At 41.9% G+C, this 19,998-nt stretch overlaps 1 protein-coding gene across 1 annotated transcript; it reads left to right on the forward strand.

Moving 5' to 3' along the window:
• The first annotated feature begins 6,100 nt into the window (after positions 1 to 6,100).
• LOC134757565 (histone H3.Y-like) lies at positions 6,101 to 6,684 on the forward strand. Its single transcript, XM_063700486.1, has one exon. It carries the CDS (start codon positions 6,112 to 6,114, stop codon positions 6,682 to 6,684), a length of 573 nt encoding a protein of 190 aa, XP_063556556.1. The 5' UTR covers positions 6,101 to 6,111.
• The last annotated feature ends 13,314 nt before the right edge of the window (positions 6,685 to 19,998 follow it).

Genomic DNA, 19,998 nt, shown 5'->3' on the forward strand with positions numbered 1-19,998 from the left:
GGGTGAGATTCAGGTCGGCTCCGTGACAGCAGCTGTAGAAGCAGAAGTTCCGCCTGGGGTGGTTTGATTATGCATCTGAAATCAGAACCTTTCACAGATTTTAGCCGCTGTGTTTCTGCTGAGCCATAGTTTAGCCACAACTGGACACAGCTCCCTGCCTCCCCTTCCCACACACAAACACACACACTGGTTTTCTCACTTCCACAATGTGAAGAAACTTGTGGATGGAGAGTATATTAGTTTTAGATCAATGCAGAATCAATTCCCACCAATTTTGGATATTTAAAACAAACACCAGCTCACAGGTCAGAAGTTCTACTAGACCAAGTGACTGCCTCCTGCTCAGAGTCACACGAGGGACCTCCAGGATGGCTCTGGCTGTGTGGTCGTTGCCTTCACCTGAGAAGGGTCTGGCTTCGACCTGATTCGAGTTGGTGGCAGAATTCAATGCCTTAGGGTTGTGAGCCCCAGGCCCATCTGTTTGTTCTGCCTGCTGCTGTGAGGATGCTCTCAGCTCCTACAAGTGTTGCCCAGGTCTGGGTTGTGAGGCTCCCTGGGTCTGCACAGCCAGTGCTGGGCAATCTCCCACAGGGGAATGTAATCTCAGGGAGGTTCAGTCCTCCCTTATAAAGGGCTCAGATGATTGAATTAGACCCAGCCCTTAGCAGCTATTGGTTCAGGATATCCCTAATCTAATCAGGAAGTTGGGCGGGCTCATCAATTCATGGTTCCGCCGACACTCAAGGAAGGGGGAGACACAGGGTGAGTCTCTGAGGGGCGGGAAATGCAGGGGTCATTTCAGAATTCAGTCTTCCTCACAGAATCACAAAGTTCACAGTTCAAAACAATAAAGAAAGCATTTACAGTCAAAATGAGACATTTTATGAAGTTGCACATTAGAAAACTTAAATGTCGGAGAAAAAATCTCTAACTCATAGGGAAACAAGTGGTTTATCAGATACTCTGAAAATAAAATGGGCTGGGTGAGGGAAATATGAAAATATTATTTCAATTTTATTTTATTTTATTTTATTTACTTATTTTTGAGACAGAGTCTCGCTCTGTCCCCCAGGCTGGATTACAGTGGCCTGATCTCAGCTCACTGCAGCCTCCGCCTCCTGGGCTCAATCGATTCTTCTGCCTCAGCCTCCAGAGTAGCTGGGTCTAAATGTGTGAGCCACCATGCCTGGCTGATTTTTGTAATTTTTAAAGTAGAGGTGAGGTTTCACCATTTTGGCCAGGCTGCTCTTGAACTGCTGACTTCAAGTGATCTGCCTCCCTTGGCTTCTCAAACTGAAGGGATTATAGGCATGAGCCACTACGCCCAGACTTCAATTTATATATTACAAATATATGTATACATAGGTCACAGAGAAGCACCAAAGAGACATACAATTATGTCATGCACAAAGATATAAATCACATTTAGGGAAAATTATGTTGAGAAATGGCATAAAAAGTACTTCAGAAGATAAAGCAGACACTCAGATATCTGACTTTTAAAGAGCTTTTGTTTATTCAAAAATAGTTAGTAGAAGATATGAAATTACTGGCCAGGCACTGTGGCTCACGCCTGTAATCTCAGAATTTTGGGAGGCTGAGGTGGGTGGATCTCCTGAGGTCAGGAGTTCAAGACCAGCCTGGACAACATGGTGAAATCCCTCTTTTCCAGGAACACATATTTACATTGGAACCTTTGTCAGTCACGTAGGGCCTTTCCTTTCCAATATTTACTAGTACTGAAGGCATGATCGGTAGATTATAAACAGAAACAAATGGCAACTCAAAGAGTAAGAATCATCCAAAACTCAGAAATTAAGCCCTGAAATAAAACAAACACAGATACATAAACTTCTCATAAAAATTAATTACCATATACACTTATCTCTCACTATACTCTAAAAAGACACTGAATTTCTGTAAGCTTTATATACTCCTCATGTTTCTCTTAAACTCTAGTGGGTCTCTATCTAGAGAGATAAACACTCTAGAGAGAGGTCTAAATTAACGACTTCTTAAATGAAAAGATTAGAAGGCCACATGCCCCCAAAAATGCAAGATAATCGAGGCATAAAGAACAAAATTTAATGTTGATTTATGTTTATTTTTATCTAAGGAAAAAGAATTAAATTAACTAGTATTTATATACAAAATGACTATAGCCCATAAATAAAGCTTATAAATAACCAGATATATATGTTGGGCTATTCAAAAATGTTTTCCTGGCCGGGCATGGTGGCTCATGCCTGTAATCCCAGCACTTTGGGAGGTTGAGGCAGGCAGATCTCTTGAGCCCAGGAGTTCGAGATCAGCCTGGACAACAGAGCAGAACCTCTTCTCTATAAAAAATACATAAATTAGCCAGGCACGGTGTGCATGCCAGTGGTGCTAGCTACTTGGGAAGCTGAGGTGGGAGGATCCCTTGAGCCCAGGAGGCAGAGGTTGCAGTAAGCAGAGATCTTGCTACTGCACTCCAGCCTAGGTGATAGAGCAAGAACCTATCTCATTTTTTAAAAACAAAAAGCTCTCACTGATAAGATGCAAGTGGAAAAAAATAAGAAGAGGCTCCTAGATTAACTCCTTGAAAACATAAACCTCACAGATGATAGTAACTTCAGCCATCCACTCTCTTCTGAATGGATTACATAGACTTCCACAGAAACCTATTAGCCAGATCCAGGTCACATTTTATAGTGCTCCAGAGAAAAATTACAGACACTTTGTACCCTACAACACACTTAGCTGCTTTCTAAGCATCAATGTTAGGAACATATTTGAATTGCTTTTAAAAGGATAAAAGCATTTAAAGTTTTACCCATGAAAATAATTATCATTCTTTATCCCATTACTATAATTCTTGCTCTGAAAGCTCTTTTAATTTTCTTCAGCATTTCTTCCATTTCTGTCTATGCCCAATTAAAAATTTTTTAAAATTATATCAGAACCACCATTATTATTTTGCAGAATGTATACAAAGGCATTCATAACAAGCAGAGCCTTTCCGGATGCACCCATAAAGGTGCTGGCAGAGGAAAGTGGTAAAACTGTTACACCCCCAAAACCATTACGTGGCTCTAATTGTTAATTTAAAAATAAGAAACATACTAATTACATGGCTGTTTTCTTGATCCCTGACATCCCCCTTGTAGACAACAGACTCAAAAAACTATTTTTCAACAAATATTGATTGAACACTTTTGTACATGCTATGTATCCTGCAGGAAATGCTGTATTTGTGAAGTTGAACTCTCCTACTCTAGAAATTTAAAAATCTGATATTTTCAAGTATTCCTCTGAATTTTTGTTTACATTAGCCAGGCTGGGAATTTCTTAATGGTTTTGGTCTGTCAGAAAACCAAGCAATGTGTTAGAAGCTCTAAGTCTATCCAGTATAGTTCCAGGACGGTTCCTTGTAGTGTTACTGCTTTAATTATTACACAAATACTGAATGTGGATACATAATTGACAGTGCCTTACATATTCAGATACCATGAGTTTTTCATTTTATTATCATCAAATTTCTTATTGAGTAGAAAATGCTTTTGGACAACAAAAGAAATAATCCTCAGTAAACAAACAACCTATGGCATGGAACAAACCATCTGCAAACTGTGCATCTGACAAAGGACTAACAGATCCAGAATCTACAAGCAGTTCTAACAAATAAACAAGAAAAAACAAATATAATCCCACTATAAAGTGGGCAAGTGATGTACATAGAAATTTCTCAGAAGAAGATACAACAATTCCCAAAAAAAAAAAAAAAAAAAAAAAAAACAGAGGAAAAGATACCCCGCATCACTAATCATCAGAGAAATGCAAAGTAAAACCACAGTGCGGTATCACTTTACCCCACCAGAATGACCCTTATTCAATAGTCAAAAACGATAGATCTTGGGGTGGATGTGGTGAGAGGGAATGCTTAGGCACTGCTGTCACAATGCAAATGAATGTAATCTCTGTGGGAAACAGCATGAAGATATCTCAAAGTACATCTCCCATTTGATCCAATAATCCAAGTAGTGGGTAGACACACAAAAGAAAAAGAACTCACACCACTTAACAGACCTGCACACATATGTTTACCCTACCACAATTCACGATTGCAAAGATATAAAATAAACCTGAGTGCCCATCAGCTGATGAGTGAGTAAAGTTAAATGGGGTTCATATATGCCATGGACTACTACTCAGCCATAAGCAATGAAATCATGTCTTTTACAGCAACGTGGATGAAACTACAGGCCATTATTCTCAGTGGAGTCATTCAGGAATCTACAGCCAAATGGTGCACATTCTCACTTAGAAGTGGGAGCTAAGCTGTGGGTAGGAAAGGCATACAGAGTGGTAACACAGACATTAGAGACTCAGAAGTGGCAGGGTGACGGGGGGATGAAAAACTGCCTACTGGCTGCAGTGTAGGTGTAGTAGTCACATGATGAGTGCACCAAAATTCTTGACTTCAACACCATACAATTCACATATGGAACAAAAACCACTTATGAGTGGTTTTTACAAGCTAATGAAACATAATTTTTTTAAAAAACTCCACAACTCGAAAATAATAATACTAAGCTCTAATTTAAAAAATGCTACCAGGAATGTATTTTGGAATATTGATATCATGAAATTTATCATTCTGTGCATGAAATCTGCATTGAATTGAACAATAATTTATATTACAGGTATCACAAAAGTTCATGAAGAGTAAATTGAAATAGACTTCACCACCATACAATTCATCTATGGTGCCCAAAACAATTTGGTACTGCTAAAGCTATTCAAATAATGAAATGTTTTCAATATTTACTTAGCTAAGCTGTGACCTCGGTTCAGCAATTCAGAGAGGTCGGGGCTGACTTCTCAGGACCTCATGGTGTTTTTATCCTGGGCAACAACAGGATAGCTCTGTTCAGGCATCAAATCCACATTCAAAGTGGGAAAGAAGCCAAAGGGGGCATCAGTGACAGTCACATGTCACTGTTTTCTCACAACAGCTTTGCCTTCCCCAGGAGGCTACCAGCAGATTTGCAGGAGCATCACCTTTGAAGAGAAAAATGCCCCAGGAGAATCCCTCATAGAGGAGTGGCCATTTCAGGTTTCCATATTCCCCTTCCCAGTTCACTTCATCCTCATGGGATCTGATGAAGACCTCATGATCTCAAGCCTTGGTGTTTTTCCACAGACATGTAGGTTGTCTAACGTGCAACGTGTTTTTGTTTTTCTTTTGAGATGGAGTCTCACTTTGTCACCCAGGCTGGAGTGCAGTGGCGTGATCTGGGCTCACTGCAACTTCCACCCCCCAGGTTCAAGCAATTCTCCTGCCTCAACCTCCGAGTAGCTGTGATTACAGGTGCACGCCACCACACCTGGTCAATTTTTGTATTTTTAGTAGAGACGGGGTTTCACCGAGTTAAGCCAGGATGGTCTCAATCTGTTGACCTCATGATCCATCCACCTCCGCCTCCCAAAGTGCTGGGAATACAGGCGTGAGCCACCATGCCTGGCCTAACATGCAACTTTAAGTAACTATTTCCTTGATGTAAATAAAATGTAAACTTTCAGAATCCATTCGGCACCCAAAACGTTAAGTGACAGATCTCATTTACCATCCCTCCCAAAATGCACAATCCAGAGGTCTGTACCTCTCTTGGGTGAGGAAGAATGCAGGGACTTAATGGGCTTTCACAGCCCTGATTAGGTTAAGCATCTACTGCAGCACAGAACGCAGTGGAAGGTAGCTGGGTGTGCCTAATCCAATCATCCAAGCCTCCTATAAATGACTGAATTTGGCTGAGATCACAGAGATCTCCAGCTAGAGCAAGACTGCCTGGGAGAAAGATTCCCCACTGTTGTGTGTAGACCTGGGAATCCCAAGGCTACTCAAGGAGACTGAATACAGGGACCTCAGACCCACTGATCAGTGAGCTGGTAAGTATGGGGCTGGGTTGGAAGGGGCTAAGTGTATGGGAGCATCTTCTGCATAGATCCCAACACACAGACTCTCTGAATCCTGCCCACAGCCTCACCACCATTGCTGTCTGGTACCAGCACTGCTTCCAGTTCACCAGGCTCAGCCCAGTGACAAGGGAAAGGCCACAGCCCTACACCATGGCTCGCATTAAGCAGACTGACCTCAAAGCCACCGCCTGGCAGGCCCCCAGGAAGCCGTTGGCCACCAAAGCTGCTGGCAAGAGGGTCCTGGCTACAGGAGGGATCAAGAAGCCTCACCGCCACAGGCTTGGCACCCTGGCACTGCACAAAATCATGAAGTACCATAAGTCCACGCAGCTGCTTCTGCACAAGCTGACCTTCCAATTCCTAATGCGTGAGATCACCCAGGCCATCAACCCAGACCTGCGCTTCCAATGTGCGGCCACTGGCGACTTCAGGAGAACAGCGAGGCCTACCTGGTCCCCCTATTTAAAGACAACAACCCATGTGTTATCCATCCCTGGCATGTCACAATTATGCCCAGAGACATGCAGCTGTCCCGCCACCTCCGCGGAGAGGGTGCTGAGGAGCCCACGCTCCTGGGAAACGCTGCGCTCTAGACGGCTTTGTTTCCGTTTGGTTGTGTTTTTCAATTTCTCTGTGTTAATCATAGTTCTGATATTAGCAGTTCTCTTCACTTTTGCTTTTATGTCCTTCACGGGGTCCAAAAGCAGCCCTGCACATGATTAGGAGTAACAACACAGGCAGATATAACGGGTATGCCTGTTTCTGTTTTCTTTTGTTTGTAAACTTTCCATCTACATTGAGAGTCTAATGCATTCATGTCAACGGGAAATTTCTCACTGAACGCCTTTCAACAGTTCAAATCAAGAAAAATTGTGAAAAAATTTGTTCATTAATCTTATTGAAAACCAAATAAATTTCTTATTGGTGGCAAATAGATAATGTCTCCTCCATCAAACAGCAGATGCGATCCACACTTTGACTTTTCCTATATGCAGCTCCGTGTTCTCAATGTTCCCTGTCTCCTGGGCTGTTCCTGTGTGTGTATTTGCTATGAACATACATTACACCCTACTTTCTAAAATGTGAATAGAGTCTCTATACACAAGTCATTTCACATTATGGGAGGCAAAAACCAGTGTGGGTCTGTTTGTGGGTGGGAAAGGGAGAGAGGCACCCGTTAGAAGTCCGATGCAGTCCATCAGCAGCAGCTGAGCGTCCTAGAATGTGGTCAAAGCCGTGGCTATGGCTGGAATGATACAGGTCTGGTTAGCGAAGTGGTAGGAGAGGCCCTGCTTATGTTTGAGATGTGGGGAGACATGCCCCACTGCAGCCCAAGCATTGGAGGGAGACCTTTCTCAGGGGACAGCCCAGTGGCTACTTCCCAAACACCTACTACAAAGCAAAATCATCTTCCTCTGGGCAGCAGCCTAGAAAGAAAGGCCTAATCTTAGAGGAGAAAGTACTGGTTCCAGTCTTTCTATGATAGAGCCCTGTGTACGCTGGAGCTTCAGTATCTTAGCCCCTCCTGGACTTATCCATGACTTAACATCTTTCTTACATCTTACATTAGTCTCACCCAGATGAAGGCAGCAGCCTGATTAATAATGTCATCCAATCATATTTGTATCTCAGATGGGGCACAATGGCTTATTTCTATGATTAGAGAGCATTTTGGGAGACCGGGGTTGGTGGATCGCTTGAACTCAGGAGGTCCAGACCAGCCTGGGCAACATGACAAAACTTCCCCTCCACAATTAAAATGGAAAAAAAAAAAAAAAAAAAAAAAGAAAGCTAGATGTCGTGGTTGGTGCCTGCTGTTTAAGCTACTCCAGAGGCTGAGGTAGGAGGATCTCTTGAGTTCCAGAGGTGGAGATTACAGTGAGCTGTGATGGAACCAATGCCCTCTTACCTGGCTGACAGAGTGAGACCCTGGCTCAAGAAAATAACAATCATTATCATCATGTTTGGGTCTCTGAGGTCCATGTATGAGCAGGCATTGTTCTAGGGCTTCCTAGTTGGAAGAACAAAGGTACATGGGCCTTGAGCATCCTTTGGATGGGGAGCTGTCTTCAGAGAGAAGAAAAAACCGTTTTAAGAGACTATGGTCGTTTCATACCGAATCCTTAAGTGGATATAACAGGATTTTTGCTCGTATGTGATTTTAAGGAGACACAACAAAGTCTTCCCTTACAATACTCTATCCTGAAGGTGCTGGGCTTCCTAAGAGTACTGGAGTAGCTGCCCTTGGAAACATTTAGTACTTTTCCATAACTTTTCCTGGGGAATCAAGCACCTCTTTCCCAGCTTGTAAAAATAAAAATGAAATTAAAAAAGTATTCTTCTCTAAAATGACTCTTTTCACTTTCCTACCTAGACTGTTTCATGTCGGGGAGTGATGTTTGATGATGTCAGAATGGTAACACACTCTGGGAGCCACATGGAAAACTAAGAGAAGCACAGACCCCAGATACCCCGTCTCATCTGGGCACTCCTTTCCACACCTTCACCTCCAAGGAATGGCCCCAATGTAGACTAGGTTTATGGCTGAAATAACATGTTTATTTCTGTTTTGTGCTTCTCTAAAACAGAAATACGTATGATGACAATGCATTTTCATACTAGATAATATTCAATTGTTACTTGATTTTCCAAATTATTCTATAAGAACACAAAAATTAGAAATAAAATTCCCTCTCAGTGTAGGATTTGACCATTAAATATTTTGTGTAATTGAACATTATTTGTAATTATACTGACATGTAATTGATCCAATACCCTGAATATAAGATAAACGGTAACAAATGTATAACCTACTAGAAGAAAACAGGGGATGTCCTCATTGACAATGGTTAACGCAATGATTTTTGGAATATGTCCCAAAAGCAGAGACAGCAAGAGGGAAAATACATAAGCAGATTGCATCCAAATGAAAAAACAAAAAATCTGCAGAGCCGACAAAACAATCAACACCATGAAGAGACAGAATCATAAAGAGAGAAAATATTTGCAAACCCTACATTCAGTAAGGAATTCACTATTTACTGTCCAAAATATACTAGGAACTCTAAGGACTCGAAACCAAGAAATAATACAATTTAAAAACTGGGCAAAGGAACTAAATAATAGACATTTCTGAAGAGAGGCCATGAAAGTGGCCACCAGGTATATATCCATATATACCTGCTGTTACTAGTATATATATATATATATATATATATATATATATATATATATATATACTCAACATCACTAATCTCCAGAGAAATGCAAATAAAAACTGAAAGAAGATAACATCTTATGATCATCAGAATGGCAATGATCAAAACATCAAAGGACAAAACTTGTCGATGAGGATGTGGAGGAAAGGGAGCCCTTGCATTCTTCCTCACAATGTAAATTAGGACAGCCATTATAGAAAACAGTATGGACCTTCCTCCGCAAACTAAACAAATACAGCTACCATATGATCCAGCAAGCCCACACTGGGAGGTCTATATCAAAAGGAAATGAAATCGGTCTATTGAAGAGATATCTGCACTCCCACATTGATTGCAGCACTACTTATAAGACCTAAGATAGGGTATCCACCTAAATATCCAAAAGCAGATAACAGGAGGAGGAAAATCTGACATATATACACAATGGAATACTATACAGCCTTAAAGAAGAAGGAAATCTTGTCATTTGTGACACATGGGTACACCTGGAGAACATCATGCTAAGTGAAATAAGTCAGGCATAGGAAGGAACACAAATACCACATAATCTCAATGCTATGTAGAATGTCACAAAGGTAGTCTGATGGATGTAAAAGAGAAGAAAAGTGGTTGTTTGGTGCTGTGGTGGCAGGGGGTGGGGAATTTGAGAAGACATTGGTCAAAATACACAACATTTCAGTTACATAGGGGGAATAAGTTCAAGGATTATTGTATAACATGATGACTACAGTTAACAATAGATCGTATTTTTGAAAAATCCCATTAACATGGATGTGCAGTGTTCTCACCACAGTAATATATATGTGAGGTAATGAATGTCAATTACCTAGATTTAGATATTAGACAATGTGTACATACTTTAAAACAGCATTTTGTACATAAGAAATATATACAACAAGATGTGTCCACACTTTAAATATGAATACACAAGTCAATAGTTGAGTGGTTGCAAGGGACCGAGAGTGAAGGAGAAGTGCAGAGACTGGACAGAGTATGATTGCATGGAAGTGAAACTAGTCCACAGAATACAATAATGGTGCATACATGTAATTATGCCTTTGCTTGAATCCATGGAATATACAACACTCAAGTGAATCCTAAGGAGAGCGATGGAGTTGGAGTCACACTGATGTGTCCATGTAGGTTGAAAGGTTGTAGACAACGTACCACTCTGGGGCTGAAAGTTCATAGTGAAGGTGGCTATGCATATGTGTGGTGAGAGGATATTGGGGACCTATGTTCCTTCTGCCCAATTTTGGAAAGAACCTAAAGGTTTTTTACAAAATGATCTCTATTTTTAAAAGAGAAATGTTAACTTATTTTGTGAGTATTGATTTTCCTGGAAATTCCTGTTCTGTGTGTGGTATATGCATTGCATGCATGGGCATTAAATTTATACTATAAGTTGTCAGAGAAGCCTGTGCACCGTGTATTGAAATAGGGGCCTTTGGTTGGTGTGTTGTTTATTTGTTTGTTTTCTTTACTCTGCTTTCCTTTTACTCATGAAGCCAATAGTATGAAGGTAGCTGCTGACTCCTCGGTTCAGCAGCTCAGTGAACTCAGGGCTGGCTTCGCGGGGCTTCATGGCATTTCCAAAGCAGGCAATGGAAAGAAGGCTCACCCCCTCCATCAAGGTAAAAAAAGACCCGGGGAGGGCTTCAGTGACAGGCACATGTGACCATTAGATCAAAAAGCCTCAGCTTCCCCCGAAGGCTACACGCAGATTTCCATGAATGTCACTTTGGGAGACAAAAATGCTCCCAGAGCATCCCTGGTAGAGGAGTGACCATTTCGGTTTGCATCTTCTCCTGCTGGTAAGTCAGGGGTGGCTTGGAAGGGACTCAGTGTGTGGGAGCATCTTGTACATGGATTTCAACTCACAGGCTCTCTGCATCCTGTCCACAGCCCCACTGCCCTTGCTCTCTGACTCCAGCGCCGCCTGCAGTGGGCCAGGCTCAGCCCAAGCAGACGGGAGAGGCTACTGTCCGCCCCCATGGAGCCCATCAGACAGACCACCTGCAAAGCCACCACCTGGCAGGCTCCCAGGAAGCCCCAGGCCACAAAAGCTATCGGCAAAAGGGCGCCCTCTAGAGGAGGGATCAAGAAGTCTAACAGCTGCAGACCTGGCCCCATGGCGCTGAGTGAAATCAGAAAGTACCACAAGTCCACTCAGCTGCTCCAGCACAAGCTAACCTTCCAGCGCCTGGTGCGCGAGATCTCCCGGACCATCAGCCGGCACCTGGGCTTCCCGAGCGTGGCCGTTGGTGCTTTCAGGGGACCAATGAGGCCTACCTGGTGCGCCTCTTTGAAGACACCAACCTGTATGTCATCCATGCGAGAAGCGTCCCAATTATGCCAAGAGACGTGTAGCTGGCCCACAGCCTCCGTGGAGAGGATGCTGAAGAGCCCTCCTGGGAAATCTTGCATTGTAAATGGTTTCCTTTGCGTTCTGTTGTGTTTTTCCTCTTCTGTTAATGATAGATATGATGTTAGAAGTTGTGTTCAGTATCAGTATCATTTCCTGCACGGGATCTAAAAGTAACTAAGCATACGATTGAGAACAAAAACCGAGGCAGAAATCACAGGTAATGACTGTTTTTCTATTTTCTTTTAATTGTAAATTTTCAATCTACATTGAGGAGTTAATGCATTCATGTCAAGTGGAAATGTCTGAGTGAACACGTTTCACTAGTTCAAATCAAGAACAATTCTGAAAAACTGGTTCCTTAATTTTATTAAAAACCAAAGAAACTTATTGGTGTCAAACCGATAATGTCTCCTGTGATTGATCAAACAGTAGATGAGATCCACACTTTGACTTTCTCCATATACAGTTCCATGTTTGCAATGTTCCCTGTCACCTTGGCTGTTCCTCCTAGTTTGCTATGAACATACATTGATCTCTACTTTCTACAATATGAATAGACTCTGTATGAATAGACTCTGTATCCATAAGTCACTTCACATTAGGGTTGGCAGAATTACCAGTGTGGATGTGTTTGTGGTGGGAAAGGGAGAGAGGCACCCTGTAGAAGTCGGATGCATTCCGTCAGGTGCAGGTCAGTGTCCTAGAACCAGGTTACTGCCATGCACATGGCTGTAATGACCCGGAAGTTTGTTGGGGAGGTGGTAGGAGAAGCCCTGGCCATGTGTGAGATGTGGGAAAATGCCCCTGTTACACCCCAGGCACTGGAAAAAGGCCTTTCACAGGGGACAACCCAGATGCCGCTTCCCCAACATCCAGTACAAAAATAAACTAAAAAAATCATCTTCCTCTGGGAAGATATTGGTCTCACCCAGATGAAGGCAGCAGCCGGTTTCATAATCCCTTTCAATCATGTTTGTATCTCAGACCAGGCACAATGACTCGTTTCTGTAAAACCAACATTTTGGGTGGCCAAGGGCAGTAGATCGATTGAGCTCAGAAGTTCCTGTCCAGGCCAGGAATCTTGGCAAAACCTCCTCTCCAAAAAAAAAAAAAAAAAAAAATTAGCTGGGTGCGGTTGCTGGTGTCTATGGTTTCACCTACTCGGAGGCTGAGGTAGAAGGACTGATTGAGCTCTGGAGGTGGAAGTTAAAGGGAGCCAAATTGACATCACTGCCCTTCCACCTGGCCAACAGAGTAAGACTCTGTCTCAAAAAACTAACAATCATTGTCGTTATATTTGGTTCTCTGAGGTCCATGCATGAGTGGGTGCTTTTCTGGGTCTTCCTAGTTGGAGGAAGAAAGGGGCATGGGCCTTGGGCATCCTGTGGATGGGGAGCTATTTTCAGAGAGAAAAAAGATATCCTTTTAAGAGACTATGGTGGATTCACACTGAATCCTGAAGTTGCTATGACTTTGGATGTTTTTGCTCCAATGTGATTTTAAAGAGATAAAACAAACAGTAAGTCTTCCCTGACAATACTCTATCCAGAAGGTCCCGGGCTTTCTAAGAGCACTGGAAGAGTTACCTTGTAAACATTTAATACTTTTCCATAACTTTTCCTGGGAAATCAACCAACTGTTTTTCAGCTTGCAAAAATAAAAATGAAATTAAAAATTAGTTTTTCCTCTAAAATGGGTTTTTTCACATTCGGACCAAGATTGTTTTATGTCACAGAGTGATCTTTCGTGATGTTAGGAGGGTAGAACACTGTAGGAGCTGCATTAAAAAGTACACAGAGAAACACAAACCCCAGAGACCCTGTCTAATCTCTTCATTCATTTCCACACATTCGCCTCCAAAGAGCTGGTCCCAATGTAACCTATGCTAATGGCTGAAATAACATATTGATGTGTGTTTCATGCATGTCTAAAACAGAAATGCATACAATAACAATTTATTCTTATACTACATGATGTTTTATTTTTAGTTTATTTTGCAGATTACTGTATTAAAAATATAATGTCCTCTCACTGTAGGATTTGAGCATTAAATATTTTGTGTAATTGAAGCCTATTTGTAATTATACTGACATATAATTGCCAAATATCATGTATATAAGATAAATGATAATAAATATATATCAAAAATAAAATGGAGTTCCAGTTTTTGGGGTGACTCCTAAGGAAATTCAATGTCATCACTCTATCTTCACAATGAGAAAAAAACTGAAAAAGCAAACAATGAATATCTCCTTGGAAATCTCTCTGAGTGATGATGTCAGTGGCAAATACAAAGAGCAAACAAAAAGATTTCCTGGTTTCTATCTTCAAAGTATGCTATCAATCTGTAGGAACCAAAATGGCATAACACTGGCATAAAAACAGACACTTAAGCCACCGGATCAGAGAAGAGAGTCTAGAAATCAGTCCATCCATATACAGCCAACTGATAGTTTAAAAGGGTGCCAACAACCCACCACCACAAAACCACAGTTTCTTCCATCAATGGCGATAGGGAAACCTGGTAGCCACATGAAGAAAATGAAATTAGAGCCCTATATGTTACGGTACACAAGAATAAATCCAAATAAATTAAAAACTTGAAACTATCAACCAACTAGAAGAAGACAGGGGACATCCTCATTGACTCTGGTTAAGCCAAAAACTTTTGGAATATGACCCAAAAGCACAGACAACAAAAGGGTGAATAGACAGATGGATTGCATCCAACTTAAAAAAAAAAAATTCTGCAAAGCCGACAAGACAATAAACATCATGAAGAGACAAAATCAAAATGAGAGAATATATTTGCAAACCTACATCATATAAGGGATTAATTACTGTCCAAAATACTCTAGGAACTCAAATGACTCAATAGCAAGAAACAACACAATTTAAAAACCGGGCAAAGGACCTAAATGACATACCTTTCTGAAAAGAAGACATACAGTAGCCAATTGGTATGTATATACATATATATGCACAACATCGCTAATCATCAGAGAAATGCAAGTTAAAACTGAAAGAAGATACCACCTCACTCATTAGGATGTCTATGATCAAAAAGTCAAAAGACAACACTTGTTGATGAGGATGTGGAGGAAAGGGAACCCTTGCACTATTCATGGGAACGTAAATTAGGACAGCCATTATAGAAAGCAGGATGGATGTTCCTCCAAAAATGGAAAGAATAGAGCTACCATATGATCCAGCAATCCCACACTGCCAGGTATATACCAAAAGGAAATGAAATCAGTATTGAAGAGATATCTGCACTCCCGTGTTAAGTCACAATAGCTAAGATATGGAATTCACCTAAATGTCCAAAACTGGATGACAGGATGGGGTAAATCTGATATACATGCACAATGGAATACTATGCAGTCTTAAAGAAGGACATCTTGTCATTTGTGACACATGGGTGCACCTGGAGAACATCATGCTACGTGAAATAAGCCAGGTGTAGGAAGACAAATACCACGTCATCTCAATGATATGTGGAATCTCACAAAGTTAATCTAATAGATGTCAAAAAGAAGAATTCTGGTTGTCAGGGGCTGGGTGGCTGTGGGGGAAGGATTGAGAAGACGTTTGTCGAAATACACAACATTTCAGTTATATAGGGAGAATAAGCTCAAGGACTATATTACAACATGGTGACTATAGTTTAACAATAGATCATATTCTTGAGAAGTGCTATTAGCCTGGATGTGAAATGTTCTCACCACAATAATACATATGTCAGGTAATGGCTGTCAGTTACCTAATTTAGATATTAGACAATGTGTACATACTTCATAACAGCATTATGTACATAAGAAATATATACAATGAGATGTGTGTATTTTAAATACAAAGAAATAAATCAATAGTTGAGTGGTTGCAAGAGACCGAGGGTCAACGGGGAGTGCAGAGACGGGACACAGTGCATTTGTACAGAAGTGAAACTAGTCCACAGAATGCAATAATGGTGGATTCATGTAATTACAACTTTGCTCGAGTCCACAGAATGTACAACACCCAAGTGAGTCCCTAAGGAGAGCTATGGTCTTGGAGTCAGAGTGATGTGTCCATGCAGGTTGAATGACTGTAGCCAACATACTACCCTGGAGCAGAAAGTTGATAGTCAGGGGGGCTATGCATATGTGGGGAAAGGGGATAAGGGAAACCTCTGCTCCTTCTGCCTGATTTTGCTGTGAACTTAAGGTTTTCTACAAAAGTAGCTCTCCTTTTAAAACAGGAATGAGAACTTATTTTGTGAGTATTGATTATCATGGGATTTCCTGTTCTGGGCATGGTCTGTGCATTGCATAGAAGGGCATTCAATTTCTACTACAAGTATCAGAGAAGCCTGTTAATAGTGTATCAATATAGGGGCCTTTTGTATGTGTATTGTTTGATTGTTTGTTTGTTTTTGTTTGCTTTACTTTTTCTCATGGAGCCAGAAGTATGAAGGTAGCAGCTGTGACCTGGGTTCAGCAGTTCAGTGAACTCAGGGCCTTCACTGGGCCTCATGCCATTTCCAAAATGGGCAATGGAAACAAGGCTCAGCCCTGGCATCAAGGTGAAAAAGGAGCCAGGATGCCTCAGTGACAGGCATATATGACCGTTTGATCAAAAAGTCTCAGCTTCCCCCAAAGGCTACCCCCAAATTTCCACGAATATCACTTTGGGGGAGAAAACATATCCCCCGGAGCATCCCTAATAGAGGAGTGACCTTTTTGATTTTCCATCCATCCCTCCCGGTTTCAACTCATCCTCAGAGAACCTGAGAGACACCTCACGATGGCACCCTTGGTGTTTTGCGGCAGTCAGGGAAGTCATCTAATGTGCAACTGTATTGAAATGTCTTTTTCATTGTAACTTCCATGATGATCATGAAATGTAAACTTTTGGGATCTCTTTGGCACCTAGATTCTAGCTAACTCTCACTTATCATCACTCCCATGAGGCACAGTCCAGAGGTTCAGCGCTCCCCGGGCTGCATGCAGAACCCAGGACTTGATTGAGTTTTCACAACCCTGATGAGGTTGAGGGTCTGGTGAAGCAGTGAGAGCAATGGAAGGTAGCTGCGTGGGTCTAATGCAATCATTTGAGCCCCTTATAATAGGCTGGACTTGGCTGAGACTACACAGATGTCCAGCCAGAGCCAGGCTGCCTCGGGGGAGGGAGATTTCCCACAGCCGATGTGTAGACCAAGGAAGCCCAGGACCCCCGGGAGACCGAGCAGCAGGACCTCTGACCCACACACTTGCGAGCCGGTAAGTCTGGGGCTGGCTTGGAAGGGGTTAAGTGTCTGAAGAGTCTTCTGCATGGATCTCAACTCGCAGACTCTCTGATTTTTGTCCACAGCCCCACCATCATTGCAGTCTGAAACCAGCGCTGCCTCCAGTTAACCTGGCTCAGCCCAAGGACAGGAGAGAGACCACAGCCCCAGGCCACTGCATGCACCAAGCCAACAGCCAGCAAAGCCACCGCCTGGCAGGCGCCACGAAGACCCTGGCCACTAAAGCCGCCAGCAAAAGGGCGCGGCCTGCAGGAGGGATCAAGAAGCCTCACCTCTGCAGGCCTGACAATGCACAAAATCAGAAAGTACCAGAAGTCCACGCAGCTGTTACTCCTCAAGCTGCCCTTCCAGCGCCTGGTGCTCAAGATCTCCCAGGCCATCATCCTGGTCCTGCGCTTCCAAGCGCTACCATTGGCGACCTGCAGGAGCCCAGTGAGGCTTACCTGCTGCAGCTCTTTGAAGACACCTAGCTCTGTGCCATCCATAAAAGCCCTGGCCTCTTCTCCCCTATATATGTACATTAGTGCTCTGCTTTGTACCCTCTTCCATAGGAAACACAAATCCATCAGTTGATCATTTAAGCCTTTCTAGTTTGGGTACAAATTTTAGTGTAGTTGTACTTATAAGCTTTGTACTTCATACTTCTAAAGATTAGACCCTAGATAATATGTGCTTGGAATAGTGGAGCTAGCTTACTTAAACTTTGTTTAGGCATCTTGTGGGGGCAAAGGCAGGCAGTGAGGATGTTAAGCTTATCCCAAAATAGTGAATTTTGGAAAATAGTCAAGTACAGTCACTTTCTTTGTTAGGTATCTTGTCACCAATTAACCACCACCAATCAGATACCACATTTTTCTAGGCAGTCTCCAACTGCACATTATGAGATAGACTTTAAGAATAGTGATGAAGCTCCAGGAAAGAATTCATTCTCATTAACATGTAATACAATCAGCCATGAAAGCTGTCAAAGATTTCTGCTGGAAAGATACCACTTTCCACAGATTTCTTTCCTGAGAGCAGTGACTATATGATACTATATATTGAGAACATTTAGTAGTGATTATTAAAAAGTCAGAAAACAACAGATGTTGGCAAGGCTGTGGAGATATAGAAACACTTTTACAATGTCTGTGAGAGTGTAAATTAGTTTAACCATTGTGGAAGACAGTGTGGTGATTCCTCAAGGATCTAGAACCAGAAATACCATTGGACCCAGCCATCTCATTACTGTGTATATACCCAAAGGATTATAAATCATTCTACTATAAAGACACATACACATGATACATTGTAGCACAGTTTACAATAGCAAAGACTTGGAACCAACCCAAATGCCCATCAATGATAGACTGGATAAAGAACATGTGGTATATATACACCACGGAATACTATGCAGCCATAAAAAAGAATGAGTTCATGTTCTTTGCGGTGACATGGATGACACTGGAAACCATCATTCTCAGCAAACTAACACAGGAACAGAAAACCAAACGCCACATATTATCACTCATAAGTGGGAGTTGATCAATGAGAACACATGGACACAGAAAGGGGAACATCACACAACGTGGCCTGTCAAGGGGTGGGAGCCAAGGGAAAGGAGAGCATTAGGAAAAATCCCAATGCATGCGGAGCTTAAAGCCTAGATGATGGGTTGATTGGCACAGCAAACCACTAGGGAACATGTAAAGCTTTGTTACAAACCTGCACATTCTGCACATGTATCCCATAACATAAAGTAAAAAAGAAGAAAAAGAATGCGTAAGGACGCTGAACCTTCTCAGCTAATCCAATTTTCCTTTCTGAGAAAACAACACTGTGTTCCTGCTCCTGAGCTGACCTCTGACACCTTGATGGGAACTTGTTTCTGTCTTCAGCAGTTCAGCTTTACTCAGACCCCATTCAAAATATTGAGTTCCATGAGAGGCCAGAGAAATGTTATAGGCTTGTGTGTGGAATCACCATAGCACTGTTCTCTACAGATGCTTCTCTCCACCTCAGTCTGCTTGGGCCAGGTTCTCTTTTCCTCTACTGTTCAGAAAGTGCTAGACCTGCAACATCTGACACAATACAGCTTCCATGACTCCTCAGTGCCATGGAAAAGGAATGAGCTGAGAGCAATCTAAAGACTGGGAGATATTAAGTCTCTTGGATCTTACTTCCTTTGGTTGCTCCAGCACTTTAATTCCTGAGAGAGCCCTCCCATCTCCATCAGTTCTTCCAAGAACCTGTACCCTCCTTGTGTCTCTAAGACACACTGGTCTACCTTGATATATGCCTTTACAAGAAAGTTGGTGAAATAAAAGGAAAGCTAAACCATGTCAGAATATGGAGGTATGAAACAGAATTTCCCCATACTTGGTAAAGTTTAGAAATTTGTGTGATAGCCAAAGGCAGATTCTATGTAAAATAAGTCCTATTTTCGGAGCAAAAGATGAGTGTATGAGGAAATAAAACTATATTTTATGGGGGTATCTTTGGCTTCAGGAAGAAAGAGTACATGTTACTCTGCATTCAATATTAGAGTTGAACTATGGGGTCTTTTCGATCCTTTTTGCTTATACTCTGTGATTCAGGGGGCACATGGCAAAGGTAAACAGACGGAAACAGCACCATGGATATCTCTGAGCTGTGCTGGGAAGGCTCACGGTGATTCCATAATAAATCTCAGGTCTTTATTCGATAACAAAAAATTACTCTTTACATCATAAAGGTAAAGCAGAGTATGTACAAGTAGAGTATGGAATCACTTTGTCACTCCTGATGAATCTACTTGGTCTGATACTTTAACAACTTCTCCAATGTCTCTGTACTCAGGTTTGATTTTCTGAGTGGATCATCGGTAGAATGAATGAAATCAAGAATCCTCTAAAGCAATGTTTTGAACTAAATTTCAGTGTCTCCGGAAGCACTGATAAAATCACCATGTGTAGCGAACGTGAAGTATAAATAGGCTCTCTCTGTCTCTTTGAAACGGCCCATATGACCATTACAAAAGGTGGCTTGAGCAAAGGTGGTGTTTGAATTGGTTTCTCTCTAGTCTTACACGACGCATCTATACTATATTGCATTATAATAAAGTAAACGGTCACTTGCTGACATAAAGAACCGTGGGCAGGAATAGAAGAGTCAACTTAGAGAAAAAAAAGTGCTTTGTGACTTTA

The sequence above is a fragment of the Gorilla gorilla genome, chromosome 19 (genome assembly GCF_029281585.2).
Source record: "Gorilla gorilla gorilla isolate KB3781 chromosome 19, NHGRI_mGorGor1-v2.1_pri, whole genome shotgun sequence".
Taxonomy (NCBI): Eukaryota; Metazoa; Chordata; class Mammalia; order Primates; family Hominidae; genus Gorilla; species Gorilla gorilla.

Bases quoted from the DNA above. Each gene is read 5' to 3' on its own strand.
- LOC134757565 (XM_063700486.1), top strand. From the start codon at position 6,112: ATGGCTCGCATTAAGCAGACTGACCTCAAAGCCACCGCCTGGCAGGCC.